We start from the raw sequence: 18,433 nt of genomic DNA on the forward strand, positions 1-18,433 counted from the left end.
AAAACTAACTGCAGGAGGTCAGGAAGTCTGGTGTCGGGCAGGGTGTGTGTGTGTGTGTGTGTGTGTGTGTGTGTGTGTGTGTGTGCACCTTGTATGTGCTTATGGATCGCGAGTGTTCACAGGTGTGCAAAACTGACATGCATGAGCCTCCCTATGAGCCTCCCATTGAAGGGTTAACTCCTGGTCCTGCTCCAGTGGAGGACAGAGAGTGTTTGGTCGGTGGAGGGACAGTACCCCTACCTGTTATCAGTATCTTAAGCATCGACCTGCATGCGTGTACATATCTGTATGAAGGTTTATACCTACAGGCTCACATGCGTTGGTTTTGCGGAGAGCCCATACATCACCTTTCCACAGCAGTTTTATAAAAAGTGTCCCCCTTCCATTACTTCAGAGGAAGGAATCTGAAGTTTGGGGGCAAGTGAACCAAATATTCAGCCCAGCTCAGCTCAAGGGTCCAGGTGGGGAAAGTAGCTCAGAGAAGCTGAAAACCTGCCTAAATCACTGGGCCAGAAAACTGAGGAGCCAGGATTTGGCCCCAGGCAGTGTGGATCACCTAGGCCCGGAGGCTTACTGGTCCAAGTGAGCGCCCCCTCTCCTCCCATCTCCCGCCATGACAGCAGCCCTGTCACACAGGAGCCACATTGTTAAGAAGTGTCCCCGATGCAGCCCACCTCTGCTGACTGTTTGGCACTTCTGTCCTGTGTAACCTTCCACCACTTCAGTGGTGTATCTTTCACCAAATATTTATTCGATATTCAACAATTACTTATTTATTGAGGACTTCCAACATCTAGGCCTGGAGCTGGAGGCTAGGGATATTTTGATGAACCAGACCAACCTGGTCCCTGCCCCAGTGGGCTTTATCTTACACAGGAGACAGACAGTAAAAAAGGGAGTCATGCCAATTATGCCAGTGTGGAGCAACGAAACACAGGTGCTGTGATGGAAACTAGTGAGTGGGCGTCTTATAGAGGGTAGTCAGGGAAGGCCTCTTGAGAAGGAAACCTCAAATTTGAGACCCAAGGGCTAAAGAGGAGCCAGCCAGCCCAGAGTGGAGGGACAAGCATTGTGGCCAGAAGAAACAGCATGAGCCAAGAGGGATGCCATGAAATATAAGACACACTCCTCTTTGTCAAAGAGGACAGAAGCCAGTAAGAGAGAGGCCACAGGGGAGGCCGTGCTGAAATGTAGAAAGAGCCTCAGAAATGGGATTTCAAATTCTGGACTCAACACTCACCCTTTCCTAGCCTTGAGTCACTCACCAAATCTCTAAAATTCTCACATTGCTACTTCATTTGCTGCCCTAAAAACTGTCTTCCCCATGCTGTACATGGGCAATGCATTCTGGAACCTCCATAAGACGTTACATAAATGCCTGTTAAATTCCTCGGAGCCCATCTTGCCAGCCTGAACTTTCCATATCCTAATTACGTGATGCAGGATGTTGATAAGACTTCATCAAAACCAAGCATAGAAACATAGACCACGACAGAGCCCAGTGGCAATCTAGTCAAAACCTTCTGCCACATGGGAGTTGATACCTGACACATTTTTGGAGTACGGCCATATCTACATGCCAGGCCTTGTGGATTCAGACATGAGTAAGAAAAGTCTTTGCTCTCAAAAAACTCACATTGAATGGGGCAGGTTGTATGTGAGGGAATGCATGAGCAAGTTGGTTTTGCCACAACATAATGTGGCAGTGAAGGCAACTGGAGAGGTAAGACTCGCAGCTGATGGAAGCCCTTGAAGATCGTGTTAATGAGGCTGGACTTTTCCCCTGGATAATAGGCAAGGAACCCTCAACTTCAGGGTTTCAGCAGGAGTGGCACAGTCAGATTTGCATTTTATGCAGATCAGTGTGGCAAGCGTGTGATGGATAGATTTGAGGGGGACAAGCCAGAGGCAGTTAGACCAGTTCTAGAAGGTGGTGGCAGTCAACCAAGAGAGACGGAGTGGAAGGTAATAGGATCAAGGTCAGGCCCAGGGGGCTGTTTAAGAGGTAAATTGTCAGGACTTTCAATCACAGTTAGCAGAAGGATTAAATAAGATGGTAGGGAAGAAATACAGTGTTTAGTAAATGCTCAGTTGGCAAAATAAGGAAAAAGATTGAGGTGGTTTGCAGGGCGTTTAAGCATATAATCTCTGCAGCCAGTTTTCCGGGGTTCAAATCTTAGCTCTCAGCTTTCTGGCCGTGGGAACTTGGGCAAGTGTTGGAGCTTCTCTGTGCCACAGATTCCCTTCTGAAAAATGGAACTGATAAGAACTATTTCATGGAGTTGTTGCGAAACTTATATGAGTGACTCTGTGTCAAGAATTTAGACGAATGCTTGGCACAGACTAAGTGCTATGTAAGTATTGGTAAAAATAAAATAACCAATATTGCACAAGGGGGAAGGAAGGAGTTATAAATGACTCCCATGTTTCTAGTTTGGGTGTCCAGTGGATGGCAATACCACTGAAGTGGGAAACTTTCATCCCTTCTGTGCAATGTTCCCATTCTGAGAACTCCCGCATCCCCGTGGTTCCCGTGGGAACTGCCCTGACCTTAGAGTAGCCCAACTTCCTAGTGGTGGTTGATTGGTCCAAAGGTGAACACCTGATCCAAGCTAAGCCAATCACAGGCTGTGGCTAGTTCCTAGAACCTGTGAATATGTTCCATTACATAGCAAAGACTTTGCAAGTGTGATTAAGTTAAAGATCTCGTGGTAAAAAGAGTATCCTGGATTATCCAGGTGGGCCCAATGTCATCACAAGGTTCCTTTTAAGAGGGAGGCAGAAGGGTCACAGTCAGAGGAGAATCAACGGGTGGAAGCTAAAAGGAAGCAGGTTTCAACCTATTAAGAACATTCTCACTTAGAATTGCTGAAACTGGAATGTGCTAAATGGCCTTTATTAGAGAATTAGTTAACGAAATATGCTATGTTGATATAGCCAATTTAAGTATGTGGAGAAATGTTGGATATAAAAAGTGAAAAAAAGGTTAAAAAATTATGAATACATGATTCCACTTATATATAATCCAGAACAGGCAAATCCACAGACACAGAAAGTACATCAGTGGTTGCAGGGGCCAAGGAAGGGAGACTAGGGAGTGACGACCAATGAGTGCAGAGTTTCTTTTTGGGTTGATGAAAACGTTCTAAAACTAGAGAGTGTTAATGGGTGCAAAACCATTGTGAATATATTAAAAACCACTGAACTGTATCCTTTTTAAAGGGTTAATTTTATGGTACATGAATTGTATCAAGAAAAAAGTATAAGGAAAAAAAAGATAATATGTATACATATGCAGTATGTAATTGTATATAATAAAGAATATTATGCTTAATTTTTTAAAAATGTACATACAGATCCCAATTTTATCAACTATATCTCTGTATCCATATGGTGAGAAAAAATTCTGGAAGGAAATTCAAAGTGTTAACTGTATTTTTAGGGTAGTGGGGTCATTTGATATCACAAATGTTATACAACAGCATTTCTTTTAGAATCAGAAAAAACACTTTTGTAAAACTATGACCAGGCTGCCTGATGAGGTAACGAGCTTATCATGGGAAGTTTCCATTCCCAAACGTTTGAGAAGTACCAGATATGAATACTTGTACTGGGAGTTTGACCTATAATGTATAACCCAGTCCTTTTAACTAAGATCATTTTACAATTACTTTTTCATTTACTATTATTATTTTAATAACCCATTATTTCAAATCTTGACTCTGGTACCAATCTATGTGGGGGGAAAAATCCATCTTTTACTATAAAGCACAGTAACTAAAAAAGATCAATTTGAAGGGTATACGAAGACTCAGAAGAGGAAAAATGGTTTAAAAGCAAACTGTGTTTATAAGCAGCCAGGTATAAAAAGATTGTTCTAACAAAATATTTGAGAAATTACCTAAGTAGAGGAATGGGAGTTTTCCTTTCATCTTTATAAAAGTGAAAAATTTTAAATGTTTGAAATACTATCTGAATATGTAAATACATACTCACGCCAAAGGTTGCTGACAATGCAGGCAGAACATAAATAATTCCTGAGAACTGCCACCTTTTTTTAACCCAAGTTGAGGGATTGTCAGCCATGAGATGGGAAGGCCAGCCAGCTCCGCAGCCGTCAGCTTCCCCATGGGATGCTGGAGCATGAGCTAACTCCTCCCACTCTCTGGCAGAGGGTTGAGGGCAGGGGGAGAGACGCACCAAGCTATTAAGAAAAAACTTGTTTTATTTCCTTCTAAGGCGTCCTGAGTCACTGGGTACTCCAGCCCCCAGTGCCTGGGGGAAGTTCAGCTCAAATCGGAAATGTGTTTTCTTCCTGAGCCAAAGCTGCTCAAAAACCAGATGACAGTCACTTGGACTGAGTCTCTTGCAGGCTGAGGGGTAGGTTCCTACTTCCGTCCTGGGAGGAGGATGGAAGGCCCTCGATGATCAGTTTCTCTGACCCACGCTCCAGTATTACATCACAGTCTTAATAGCAAGCTCACCCTCCACACCACCCCCCAATGTGGAGCTGCTCAGACTTTTTAAAAATTCCATTTGTCATCTCAAAGCACACAGCACTCCTACACTATTTTGCCTCCCACCCTTCAGGCTGCAGTTTCAATTTAAACACCACGTGAGGCCCAGCTTGAGGTGGTGAGAATCCTAGAAAGCCACAGGTGGAAAGTACCTAGTCCAATAATCTTATTTTACCAAGGAGGAAACTGAGGCTCGGAGAAGGTAAGGAACCTGCCCACGCCTACAGAGGGGACAACCAAAAGTAGGAGCCAGGTCTGAAGTCAGAGCAGAGGGCTCTGTCCCCTTGGTGGTGCCCATCCTTGTTGTCCTAGTTCCTGTATACAGAAGGAGCTACTTAAATGCTCTCTGGAGATATGGCCAAAGGGTGGGCTGATCCTGTGAATGTTCCCCTCTTCAGCCCTCTCACTGCTTCTGTGCAGTGGGGAAAAGATCCTTCTGGAAACAGGTGGCAGCCAGGAGGTGGCCTTTCCTGCTGAACAGCTTGTCTGGGAACCCGGGTCTGAGACAGGGCAAGTTTCAACTCCAAGGTTCTGAATGGAAGTTGCAACCCACTCCACTTTTCTCACCTGCTCTGCTCTTGACACGGCAGAGGTATGTGCTTAGGTAATTTAAAATTCCCATCTTATTTTTAAAAGTGTGTTTCTTTCCACAATTCCTAGAGAGATTTGGATTAACTTTGAGGTTAAAGAGAAATCAGTCTTTTTTATGGTGTACTTTTACTGCATTAAGCAAGCCTGGCAAGAGATTGTGTTAAAATGTCAGTTATTACCACCCGAACTACTCTAAAACTAGAGTAAGGCTGCAATGGGGTGTGTCTATGGTGTTTCTGGCCCCTCACACTCGCCTACCAAACAAACTAGGGCCTAGGTGGAATTACATCCGAGGGCAGGTGTATCTTGTTCACTGAGCAGAAGGGATTGAAAGCTATGCAGTCTAAAAACCTACACAGTTCGCAGTTAGAGATGAAAGGCTGCAAGAAATGTTTATTGAATACAGTGCCAGGTTTATAAATAAAACTTATTTACAATTTCCATAGAGTTGGTCCCCCATCAGAGAGGTGGTTAAATCTCCAAACAGTTTATCTCAAGATTTACAGAAACGTTCAAGTACATCTCCTTTGCAAATCGCCACGGTGAAGGGTAACTTCGGTTACAAAAGAACTACCACCATCTTTGCTACAGACGTTGTTTAATGAACATCATAATAGATCCGGAGAAAGAACACACACTCCACCCATGCCACTCACTACCTTCTCACTCCAAGAAATACAGACAGCAAAGAATTTCTGTCTCCTACAGGACAACTTCAAGGGATAAAAAAAAAATAGTAACTGCCAGCTGAAGAGAGATTAAGACACATTCGTGGAATCTAGTCACTGCCAAAAGGATAAATTTAGGATATACAACAAAAGGATTATTTAGGATATACAGTAATTAATTCAAATGTTTAAAGTAATTGAAGGAACGAAGAGCAGATTGACCAAATTTACATTCTTTGTTTAGGAAGAAGTTCCTGGTGCTGAGGGGCTAATAATATGCTGCTACTCTGACGGGCCACAGCAGCACTAGGCAGACTGGACAGCCACTCATTACAATATGGTTATAAGTACAGTCAGACATGCATTTATAAAGAGAATATAAAAATATGTACAGTAGCTAATTTTCAATGTGTTTAAGTTGCCAAAAGACACCAATTAAAGTGTGCAAAAATTCACTTGTCAAAAAATCAGAAAAAGCCTTCCTTGGCAACAGTGCATTAAAAGCCCATCTGAAATATCAAGATGCATTCACCTTGCTCAACACCTATCCCAAACAGATGGAGAACAAAACTATGAAAGTGTTTGCCAAGTACTCAGCAGTTTTTTATGGCAAGTCTCAGGCTCAAGCAGGATGCCAGTTAAACTAGTCACTTTATATATATATATGTATATATATATAAATATATATGTATATTTATAGAGCAGTTAGAAGTAGGGGCAAGAGTTTACAGAAGGTGCTAACCACTTAAGAGTACTGCCACATCCAGCTACTTGCTCACCAATTCACGCGTACACTGCGAACCCAACCCTTGGGCTGGTCATCCCTTCAAATGCCAGAGGACAAAGACGACAGTGGACTCGGCTGCACCTCGGTGCCCAACTGGAACTCAGCATTCCCTGGGGGAAAGGTTTCTGGTTCCCATACAGGTTCCTGGCCACATAAGAATCTGGTTTTAAAGGTTAAGTCTTTTAGGAAAGACTGGGACCCCTAAAATGGAGTCCACCCAACTTCTAGAAAAAGACTTCGTTGAGAGGATAAGATAGAAGGCAAAGTTTTCAAGAACAAGTCAAGTCACCCCCAACTGTCTTTGACCTACGAAGAGGTCATCTACCATAGGCCTGAGACTGGGTCAGCAGTCAGGCCACGGGATGGACCTCCCTGCAAGTGACACCCAGGTCGGTCACTTCTTCAAACAGGAGCCCTCGGTCCTCCTATCTCACCAGAACCCCCAAGGTATTCTTAGGTGTTCCTCCCAGATTCAGGCAATTATAAAAGCCAACCCTAACTCCGACTTTAATCTCTCTTCTACCAACCACTGTCTGAGCACCAGCCGCAGAGGCAGATGGGTGAGCTCCTCTCCACTGCTCTGACCCACCCCTCTGGCAGGAAATCTAACAAGCTGCAAAATGCCAGAAGGACAGGGAGTAGGAGACGGAGAAGCCAAGGGTCTCTGTAAATCAGCCCTTAATGCACCCACTTGGCTGCCAAGAGCTTCTCACTGCCTCGCTAGCAGCCTGCCACTGTTCCCTGGCAAATTAAAACCTCCCACACAAGCACTCAAAACCCAAATCTCCTTGCTAATAAGATACAAGCAGTGAACACCCTGAATAATACACATCCAGCCTTCATTTCCAAGAGTTCTGCACTAAATGCAATATGCCTTTAAGGGGGCTTTTTAAGTGGACCAATCCCGCTGCAAAGGCCAGTACCAGCATCTCTTAGTTTTGACTACAGGTTTATAATTAGATACAAAATTCCCTCAGGGCTACAGTTTGACTTTCAAGCTGAGGGCTATGATTAGTTCTACTTGGGGGGGAAGAAAGCAAAGTCAAGTCAACTTAAAAAACAAAAAAAAAAGTAAAAAGGAGGCTAAGGTTAAGTATAATCCTAAATTAAAAATCGTGAATCAACAAGGTGACTGGTAGTGTCCTTTAGGCATGAAGAGACTGGCTTAGAAAAGTGACTACTGCTTCTACCACACACAGCGAAGGTTGAATTACAGACACACTAAATCATGTCTCCTGCACAGATGGTCTCAAGTAGTTACAGAGAACAGGTAACCAGCAGCACAATTGAGAACCCCTAAATACATGCTTGAGAAAGTGTTTTTTTTCCGTTAAGAGCCCTACTGCCTGAATAATCATTAAGTTACCATGATTCAGTCTCCCCCGCCCCCCAGTGAAAATACAACAGACCTGCAGGTCCAAAAAACGTGAGGAGCAGTCGGTATCTGCCTGGTTTCAGGCGAGGTCTCAGGCTCAGAGGTTGGTGCTTGGATATGGGGGGAGGGGGGAGGGAAGGAGGGAGGGAGAGAAACCCAATGCTGGGCTGGGAGCCTTTAAAGGTGCCTTGTCCCCATTTAGATCTCAGCTTTACAAAGCATTTAACACCACTTTAAGTTAATGGTCTTTTTATTGGAAAAAAATAAAATAAAAAGACTAGCATTTACAACTTGGAATGGACGTAAATTGTAATTTCTTGAACAGCAATGTTGATGGTTGTGCTGATGTCCACAGCCACAGCCTACCTCTGCTGGCTCCAAGTCATGGTTCAGAAGGTTTTAAAAACAGAGAGCCCAAAGATGCTCCCTTGGGGAAAGGGTCTTTTAAAAATTTGTGTGACCGGTGACAGCCTGACACCCATTGCGCTCTAGTACAATGCAGACAACACTAAACCCACACATGTGGCCATGCCACCAGGGTGTGTCACCGTCACCATGGGTCGGGGCCCACAGAAGGACAAGAGGCCCATCCTGTTAGTAGGGCTGCGTCTAGACAGTTTATCCTTCACCCATATTTCTACACACCCTGAGGTAAACCAATTCGAAAATGTTTGCTTTCATGAAACCAGTGATGACCATTTATACTAACAGACTGAACCTAGAACCCATTTGAATAGGTTTTGAAGTTGTTTTTTTCATTTTTCGTTTTTAATACAAATGCCTGACTGTGCTCAATTGTCAAGCTGCATGCATGAAAAACTGGCCAGCCCAAACAGTGTGTTAATCGTTAGCAAATGGAACTGCAAGGAGCCCGCTAAGTCTTTCCTATCGTTAAGGTAGTACAAGTATTGATACTGTAAAACGGATGTGTAGCTTGATCTTTAGGGGACAGGACCACCAACCAATACATGCAGATTTGTTTGTGTGTGTGGACAGAAGGTACTTTTGACATTCAGTTTTGCTATATAGAAACAGAATGAGTAAATGATTTTTTTTTTTTTTTTGCAAGAGGTAAGTAAAAGATTCAATTTGATTCTTCTAGAGGGGGGAAAGGAGCTGAAAGTAGGTCTTCATTTTGCAGTCATCATCTGTACGAATTCTGAAAAGATAAATGATGATAACTCAGTTATCTTCAAAAGCAGCTTTAATGAACACAACATCTCTCTACTATGCATTAAAAAAAACCAATCAATCCGTGGATGTCTAGTGGAGCAGTTAACTTGTTTTTGGATCCTACAAGGAAGACTTAAAAACTGAGCTGAAGAAAGTGTTTTACCTTCATAGTTGACTTGTCCATCTCCATCGATATCTGCTTCTCTGATCATTTCATCTACTTCTTCATCTGTTAGTTTTTCTCCTAAGTTTGTCATGACGTGACGTAGTTCCGCCGCACTGATGTAACCATTGCCATCCTGTGAACATTCAGCTATTGTTACTGACAGTGGCTGGTAGGGGCTCGGTGTGGGCATGTAGGCCTCGGACTTCGTTATACCCACTCGTTACTGCCACCTCTGCTCTCCAGTTCCCACCTCTCCCCACTACACACATGCAGTCAGCGAACACAGAAAACACACAGGCTTTCCAAAAAAAGCTAACAAATTGAACTTAACAATCAAGAAACCTGGTTCAAATTTTCTGTTATTTATTACGCTGACCCTCACTCAGTAAGTTTACTGTGACAAGTCAGGGTACTGGAAAGTGAGATTTCAGAGGATCAGGCAGTTAGGTAAGCGCTCTGACTAGAACAGAGTGTTGAAGCTTTCAGAAACGATGGCGAAACAGCCACACTGAAGTACCCTCTGCAATGCAGAGGCGCAATTACCTTGTCAAAGACTCGGAATGCCTCGCGGATTTCTTCTTCACTGTCTGTGTCTTTCATTTTTCTAGCCATCATAGTCAAAAACTCTGGGAAGTCAATGGTGCCATTGCCTCAAATTAAAAAAACACAACGCTCATGTAAAGGAGGTGCTCCAGGAAAGGCCCTCTGCAGTGATACATCTTAGAAGCACTTTACAGAGTGGTAAGCACTTCTGGGACAAACTGGCCAATCATTTTATTAGGCTCAACCATTTGTAGGTCTAAACTACTGAAATACTTCACAGGGCGATTTCATATGGTTCACAGAACTCAAACTAATATTCATTAAATGCCCTGGATAGCATTTAATGATGCAAAGGAAAACTGCACACACCGATTCCCGACCACTGAAGGGGCTGTACAGTTCAGGAGAAAAACAAGCACAGGGTACTGCAGGCTTAATCTTCCCACTCCCAAGGGAAGTATTAGAGATTATCTCGCCAACCCCCACTCCAAGTTAGGGCGATCACTCCGGTCTAACTCTGCCTTGGCCAGTGATGCTAGTCAAGGCCTAGATTTGTCCCCCTCCCCGCCCACCCAGTACAAAATATTTTTAGGGACGAAAATGATCACGATGGGAAAAACTGATCACAAAGTCTTAGAAAGTCTTCTCCAGGGGGCATTTCTCAGCCATGTTATGGTAAGTTACCTAATGGTTTTCTGCTCAACTCGGTATCTTTATTTCCCATTAAGGGCAAAGCTCAGAAGTGTTTTCAGAGCTCAGCTCAGACTATTAACATTTATGAAACTGTCAGAAGAATCTGTTCTATGGCCAGGATTCCAAACAACTCCTTCTCTAAAACTAAGAGATAGATGAACACCCCAAAGACAAGCCACCGATTAATAACGTAATTTAAATTAAACAGAAATAAAGTTAAATTAGAAGAAAAAAAGCCTTAGGCTAAGTTACTCATTTTCACCAGTACCTTTAAATCAAACTAGTAATTCAGAAATCCTTTCAAGTCCTTCTGGCCTCCAAAACTTGACAGCATTATTGATATTCATGCAAGTCAAAATTAATTATTTGGAGTGCTAGCTCACAGCCACGCAGAGACGTCCGCAGGCATATGTATTCACTGCAAACACTAGATTCTGTAGCCTGGGGCAACCTCTCCCCGCTAGTTCCATACAATCTGAGGGCCTCATACATTTTGCCAGTTCCTAGGCCATGTCTCCCAGGATTCACACAAAACAGGAGGAAGTCACCCCAAGTTCCCAGATGGCCGATCATCTTAGCAAATGAGGGAGAACTATGAACCACCTTTTTTTCCAAAACAATATTAAGTATGAAAAGCCTTTAGAAGTAGTTTGAATGGACTGAAACCATTGTGAAAGAGATTAACAAAAACCCCTGAATCTATTAGGCTGGTGCAAAAATAACTGTGGCTTAAAAAGTTAAAAACAATGACAAAAACCACAATTACTTTTGCACCAACAAATGTATGTGACCAGACAAGTATAACTCAACTTTCCCACCTTTTGATACCATAGTTTGTAATGACTACTATCAAGTCAATCTAGAAAGTAGTCTAGATCCAAATTGTTTCTTCTTCGCTCACCTTTTAAAAATCCACTATGTTCTACGTTATGCAATACATTTACTAGTGCATATACAGGGTTTCCAAAAATACGTTTTAGCGGGGGAGGGGTACTCAAAAACTGTTTACCAATGGAAGTGAGCAGTAACAGGTCTGCTGCCTACTAGAGTCCAGAGGAAAAGATGACCGATTGGTGACCCACGGCTACAGGGGTTACCGCTGCTTTCTTGCTCCATGCCTTATCCATCTTCTCCTTCTGTTAGGTTCTATAGATCTATTCCCTGCAGTTATCATGTACCCCACACCTCTAAGCCTCATGTGATCTTCAAAATTCTCTTCAACACACACATCTATAGCTCACAATGTATCCAATTCTACGTTAATGGCTAAGAGGGCTCTTCACTCACTTCACTTGTGGTTTCTCTTCTCCTCTTAAGAGACAATAAGCTTTTCAGAAAGGTCCACGGCTATGTTTAACTTCCCCATAGAACTCAGTGCGGACTCATGGGCCAATTGACTAATGATTGAGCTGTAGGTCACAGGAGGTAGAGAAGAACAACACCGTGATCCGATCCAGGAAATGTTACAGACAGTGAGGGGGGGGAAAAGGCAGGCCCATAATCTTCTATTTTAATTGTCAATGGCTGTAAGGCAACCACAGAAAGGCTCTTTGCACATCTGCTTTGTTCTGGGGACCCGAAAGACAATCTTGTAACATGTCTGAACTTGAATTACACAACACTGGCACTCATTCATAGTTCTAAAGCTCTTACCGTCAGCATCCACCTCATTGATCATATCCTGCAATTCAGCTTCTGTTGGGTTCTGACCCAGTGACCTCATGACAGTTCCAAGTTCCTTTGTTGTAATGGTGCCATCACCATCTTTGTCAAATAGGGAGAAAGCTTCCTTGAATTCTAAAAACAAAAGTTTACCTTTTAGAATGAATGTCTTTACCCCATCCAGCCACAATCCACACTTCCCTGGGGCTTGCCAAAGCAAGCTGTCCAAGGTGTGCAGGTTATCAGAAACTGCCTGATCTTTATCTACTGAAATAAAAACCACAATAGTCCTGTTGGACTGGCCTTTATACAGCAGTCCATAAAGCAAACATTGCTTCTGGTAACCGGCTCTGTAAAACTACAATATTCTCCCTTTTTTAAAGAAGACTAAGCTTGAACACATTTAAATTAGACCTAAATCCAACCAGACAAGTGAAGATTGGTCCAACTATTCCCTTAAGGCCCCTTCCTGTTACATTTCCACAGCCATAAGAATGCCTTGTTTCACAGCAACATGAAAAGGTTACTAGAAATGTCCATTCCCAGGTAACCAGTGTGCTCTCTGCATGGCAGTCAGAATTTTCCAAAGGCATTCCTGGTTTCCTAAGGAGAAACCATCTCAAAAAAGTCCTCCAGGGAATACTGAAAGCTAAAATCTAAACTAACACAACTCCCTTACCAATTGTAATCGTCCTAAGACTCATTTTCACCCATTCCCACTGATTTTAGAATAGCAAGTCCAAGCTTTCATGATGGATTATGGAAAGACCTGTGGCATAAAAATTCTGAACTAAATTTTTGCGTGGCAGACTCAGTGCAATCTCATTATATGCAAAACCTCACACTGTGAAACTACTACAGTAGTTGGCTACTACTGGAGTGTAACAAATGGGTCTTCTTAGTTCCACTTCCTTTCAATGTCATCTCCAAAATACCGGCAAGGTGTAACATCTGACCTAAATATTTCTGCTTACCTTCATTTATATACAGTCTTAGAAAATTGTTCAGATTATAGAGGTGAGAGGACAAAGGAGTGATCAAAATTGAGTCATGCCTAGTTCTGGCCTACTGGGGACTTCGTGAAGTCATCAACTTACCCGCAATCTGTTCTTCGGTCAGCTGATCAGCCTACATGGAGAAAAGAAAAGGTTATAATTCAATCTACAACACTCTGAGATCAACACTGTTTTTCCAATTAAACTTTCAATAGTGACCTTTCCAAAAATCAATTAAACATATATATATGTATCAACTGTTTGAAAACTCTTGCAGTGTCATTTAATGAAAACAATTAGAATAAAGGGAACTCTTTATGCCATTTTAAAAACAAAGGATGACAAGGAAGTGACAACATCTCACTTCACGTATTCTTTTCTGGGCCTTCCGCTGTGTGCTAAGAGGTGTAACTAGGAAGGGTCAGTTCGTAATTTGAAAAATGGCACCTCTAGTGGCAAAGGGTCCCACAGCATCGGCTGCAGCAGCAGGCTCTGAGAAAGAAGAGCGCCACCTACTGCGCCAGGGAGTCCGCAGTCCCTGCTTCCATCCAAGAAGGGACCCAGCCTGACGCTGCTGTCACCGCAGCTAGGATCTCGTCCAGGGGCAGGCTTTTAGCGCACCTTGCGCATTGCTGCGGGCGCTCCAAATCTCCAACCGGCATTACATAATAGCATTGGGTTGGATTAACAGGCTTTCCTATCCATTTTATGATACAATTAAGTGGGGAAAAATAAATATACTGCAATGTGTTACCCCACCGACTTCATTTCCATGTAATAAATGCTTTCAATCATTTAAATTAAGCAGTCATTTGTTAAAAGCCTACCATTTACAATGGCTTATGCCTTGGTCAAATTATCCAGATTCAGAAGCCAGAGGGAAAAACGGACCCTCCTACAACTGAGCTGTTAACAAAACTGAAAAAACTAAGTACACAGAAAACTGCACAATAATTATGAGCCTATACCCTCCTTTTCTGGAGAGGAGAAACTTTCCTGGAGGATAATGTACTCTACCCACCTTAAAGATGACATAAGAGCTGCTCATAATAAACACGCTTTACTGGAGGTCATAATGGCCACGAAGGTAATTCTCACTTGCATTATTTGGTTTCTGCAATACTGAACCTGTGCCTCCAGCCAGGGGAATTAGAGATCCCAAGGAGAGCTAATATGTATTTTTATTTTTATGGAGAACGCCTAATGAAACCAGTAACAAAAATCAGTCCTAACAGGAAGCCGAAGGTGTTAAGTTTATTCTAACTCTTAAATGGAAACTTTCACAAATAGCAACGGTTTTCCATTATATTGAAAAACTTTATTTTTCTTCAAATTATAGCTGGGTCTTCCTTCCTTTTTACCCCAGTGACTGCAAGTTGGTTTTCTTTGTATCAAATGAAGGAGACACAATGATTTATGTAACGCCAGGGCTACGTCTGTCTTGCACAACAGAAAGCGCTGCCACATCTCGCAGGAGAAGCAGTCACCTTACCGGGGAGAACAGTCCCACCTCGCTACAAAACTGTCGTATTAGAGAGGTTTATCAAGAGCATCAGCCTTCCTCGACAAAGAAATATCTCCCAATCGCGTTGGCCTTGGGGGTAAAGGTACTCTGAACCTGATGGAGCCATCTCCCCACCCCGCCAAACCAGAAAACACTGTGGGTGATGTCAGCCCTGCCCGCCGAGAGAGGAAGGGGGCTGTGGAAAACACACCCAGTGAGGCGCACAGGCTCATCTGGCAATCTAGAAGCTGCAGAGAAAGCGGAAACGTGGAGGGCATCTCCCTGCGGACTGGGAAGTGGCGCGGAGTAGGGAAACGCCAAGCGCGAGGGCTGGCAGGGGTGCGTGCGCGCGGGCAGGCGAGATGCCAGGGGCGAGGCGACCCCAGCGCCGAGATGGGGGCGCCGCCCCTCCCAAGCCAGAGCTACCTCCCACTCCTACCCCCACTCCGGGGCCGAGCAGCGGGTTGGGGCCCAGCCCGCCCCGCGCCTCCCACCCGCGTCAGCTCCCCCAGGCGGCGAGCCCGCCGCGCCGCCGCCTCCTCCCGGAGCAGAAACTTTGCGTCTCTAATGGAAACCGAGCCGCGCGCCAGCTCCCTCCTCCCCCGCCCCCCCCGCCCCAATTAGCGCCAGCCCAGTGCCTCCCGCGGGAAGGGGCCTCGGGGCTTATCAAGGCTCAAGCACGCCTTTACTGCCGCACTGAGTAGGGGGCTGCGAAGGTGCAAAATAGGGAGACAAGCGCCCCGGCCACACCGCAATGCCCCACCCCGGCACAGAGCGGCCAGCCCGCCGCTTCCGCCCTCTCCGCCCCCCACCCCTCGCCTTCCTGCCCCCACTCCACCCTTCCCCGGCTCCTTCCTTCCCAGCCCACGCCCGCGCCGCGCCCCCCGAGAGGGAGGAGGGGAGAGCAGCTGAGAGAGGGTGGGGGAGAAGCTGACGGCGACCCCCACGCCCGGGCCGGAGCAATGTGCGCCACCCGCTCGCTCTAACCCATTCATTCTCCCCGGCACGCCAGACCCGACGCCTTCGAGCCTGGGGAGAGGCGGGGGGGGGGAATTGGAGGGAGCTAGTGCCCTGCCCCGCCCGGCTCCCCCGCCCCCCGGGGCCCCGGCCCAAGCGCAGCGCTGCGGGCAGCCCGGGTGCGGCGCGCTGGATGCAGTGGTGCGGGGTTGGGGGAGGGGGTGGATGCGGAAGCCCCGGTGCAGCTGCAGCCGGAGCCCCTGTCCCCGGCCAGCCAAGTCCAGCTCCAAGGGGACCAATATTTAAATGAGAATCCCTGGCGGAGGAAACCGAGATGCAAATCCGGAATGCATCCTTCTTAACTGCAACTGCTACGTAATACCCGGAAAACAGGGAAAAGCCCCCCCACCAAAAAGCACAAAAAGGAAAAACCGGACTGAACTAAAAATTTGTGAAGAAATCATGGGCAGGGAGCTGCTACGCCGGCGTTTGCCACTCCTGACCTACCATGGTGCGAGCGAAGGGTGGAAGAGCAGAGGGATCGAGGGTGTCTGCACCAGCGCAGGGGCTGTGACGGCAGGGTGCCTCCGCTGCTGCTGCTGTGCTGCTGCTACGGCGCGGTGTGCGCTGAGCGCTGAGCCGCTGCCACCGCCGCCTGTGCCGCCGACCGAATGCAAGTAACGGCGCCGCGTCCACGAGACTCCCAGCACCAACGCCGAAGTGCGAGCCTGCGCTCTGTGAAATATATACGGCGCTCCGTATCCCTCCGCCGCGGCCGCCTCGCTCAGAGAGGCGCTGCGAGGGCCGGGCCTTGCCCGCTTGGCCCCACCCCCCGGCGCGCCCGGCCTCCCGCCGCCCTCTGCTCGCCCGCCGCCACTAGCTCAGGTCCCGGAGGCGGACGCGAAGCGTGCGGGGAGAGGTGCGGGGTCGCCGAGGCAGGCTCCATCCTGGGCGGGAGCGAGGACAGAGCGCCTGCATAGTCCCGATCTGGCGCCGCCCTGGGCTTCGGAAGCCGTCCGCCCCTCACCCCAGCCCCACCCCACCTGTGAGATCCTCTAAGTCTCCTCCCGCTCCATTGGGGTAGCGGGGTCCTGTTCCGTGAGCTGCGGGAGGTCCTGGGGTTTGGGGAGGCCGCGGGGAGCTGGGGACAGAGGAATTGACCGCACACCTTTAGCTGCGAGGAGAGGGGTCTGGAAGGGGCAAAGCAGTTTTCCTTATGCAAGAAATTGATCGGACATTTTTCTTCTCAAAATCTGAAGCGATATGTGAGACAAATTATATATGCTCAGTTGCTAAATCTGTCATGCTCATATGCTTTGCCATTCTTATCATGTTTTTACGTTTCCTCTGATTTTTTTTTTTTTTTTTGGTATGCTTGAATAATATCTCTCCCCTGCTATTTTGTTCTTTTTCCTGTGGAAAATACTATTCAACCTGGTTCCAGTCTTGCTGAAATTAATGCACCTGTGCATCTTTTATAGACCTTAAAATGCATGCTTTGACTTTTTTTCTCTTAATTATCCTGTTCCTGAGAGGGATCAGATCTTTATTCAAAAATCCCTAGAAACAAAGAAGGAAAAAATAGGTACTTAAAATCCCGTAGATTACAGTTGGAACACACAGCTAATTGGCTCTACTATGAAGCTGGACCCTATTTTACCCTACAATCTTGATTATATTCATTTTTAAATAGTATTTTAATCTTTAAATTTACTAATGTTTTCAATTTATTTGTAAACTGAAAAAAAAAAAGGACAATTCCAGCTATTAATTGGAAGCCCAAAACTTAAAAGAAAAAAAAGTCTTGACAAAGTGCTGCAGTTTCTTTTCTTGCCAAGGCAGAACGCAGAATTTGATGTTTTATTTACAGGGCCTGGACGACAGTTGCAAGTTATCATTTGCTTACTCTTCCAGAAAATGTGGCAAAGTGTGTGACTGACAAACTCTGCTAGAAGGGGCTTTGCTTATATTTGTGGCTTTGATAAAGTCCGCAGAAAGATGTTTTAAAAGAATGGAAAATGTTCAGCACATTGCAGATGTCACGGGACTTCTGGGGTAACCTCAGTCATCTGTGGAGCTGCTCTTACTATGGTCCTTCTAGAATGCTGCAGAAAAGGTGAACCTGCTGTTCAATTTAAAGAGAGGCTGCAGCAGCAAGCCAGTGAATCTTCCCTCTGCAGATCAGAAAGACGTTTCACTTCACAAAGCTACCAATCATCATCACCATTCTGTGCTCATGGAGGGAAACCTGAATGGGAGTAAAGTGTATAGATTAATGGGAGAGTTAGAAATAGAGAAATAGAGGAAAGAGGACTAATACAAAATCAATTTAAAGGACATTCAATGATCCAGTGAGTTCTAAGTCTAAATGGCCAAACAGATCATTAAAATTGCTTCATTCCTAAACGAATTTGTATTCTTTTGTCAGGTTTCTCATATAGTCGTTATTTTGATTAAATACAATTTAAAACATGGTATACATTGTAAAAGTAGGAAGAAATAATGGCCTAGAAATGAAATGTGTTTAATTATTAAGGATTCATTAGCTTCCAATATTTTTCCATTTCTTAACATTATTTTGGTAAAATTGCTACAATCTCTAGTTTCGAAAACCAGGCATTCTCTAAAATAATATTTCTCCCTCTGTCATTTAACCTATTTCACCCAAATGCGTTCCATGATTTTACCCGCTAAAAACTACATTTCGAAATCATTTTACTTATAGGAAAATTCATTATTCTGATTCTTCGTGTTTACCAGCTAGAGTTATCTTTTGGTAATTCTTTAATGTATCAAAGCGCA

The 18,433-nt window shown here is 45.0% G+C and overlaps 1 protein-coding gene and 1 long non-coding RNA gene across 2 annotated transcripts; one reads left to right on the forward strand and one right to left on the reverse strand.

Moving 5' to 3' along the window:
- Window positions 1–5,474: 5,474 nt before the first annotated feature.
- Window positions 5,475–16,633, reverse strand: CALM1 (calmodulin 1). The gene is made up of 6 exons (XM_019744898.2): window positions 16,139–16,633; window positions 13,273–13,303; window positions 12,167–12,310; window positions 9,821–9,927; window positions 9,275–9,410; window positions 5,475–9,097 (listed from the first exon to the last, which is right to left on the reverse strand). Exons 1-6 carry the CDS (start codon window positions 16,139–16,141, stop codon window positions 9,069–9,071), a joined length of 450 nt encoding a protein of 149 aa, XP_019600457.1. The 5' UTR covers window positions 16,142–16,633; the 3' UTR covers window positions 5,475–9,068.
- LOC141570513 (uncharacterized) lies at window positions 16,540–18,038 on the forward strand. The gene is made up of 2 exons (XR_012494558.1): window positions 16,540–16,676; window positions 17,502–18,038. It is a non-coding gene; the product is annotated as an uncharacterized LOC141570513 (long non-coding RNA).
- Window positions 18,039–18,433: the final 395 nt, after the last annotated feature.

The sequence above is a fragment of the Rhinolophus sinicus genome, linkage group LG03 (assembly GCF_036562045.2).
Source record: "Rhinolophus sinicus isolate RSC01 linkage group LG03, ASM3656204v1, whole genome shotgun sequence".
NCBI lineage: Eukaryota > Metazoa > Chordata > Mammalia > Chiroptera > Rhinolophidae > Rhinolophus > Rhinolophus sinicus.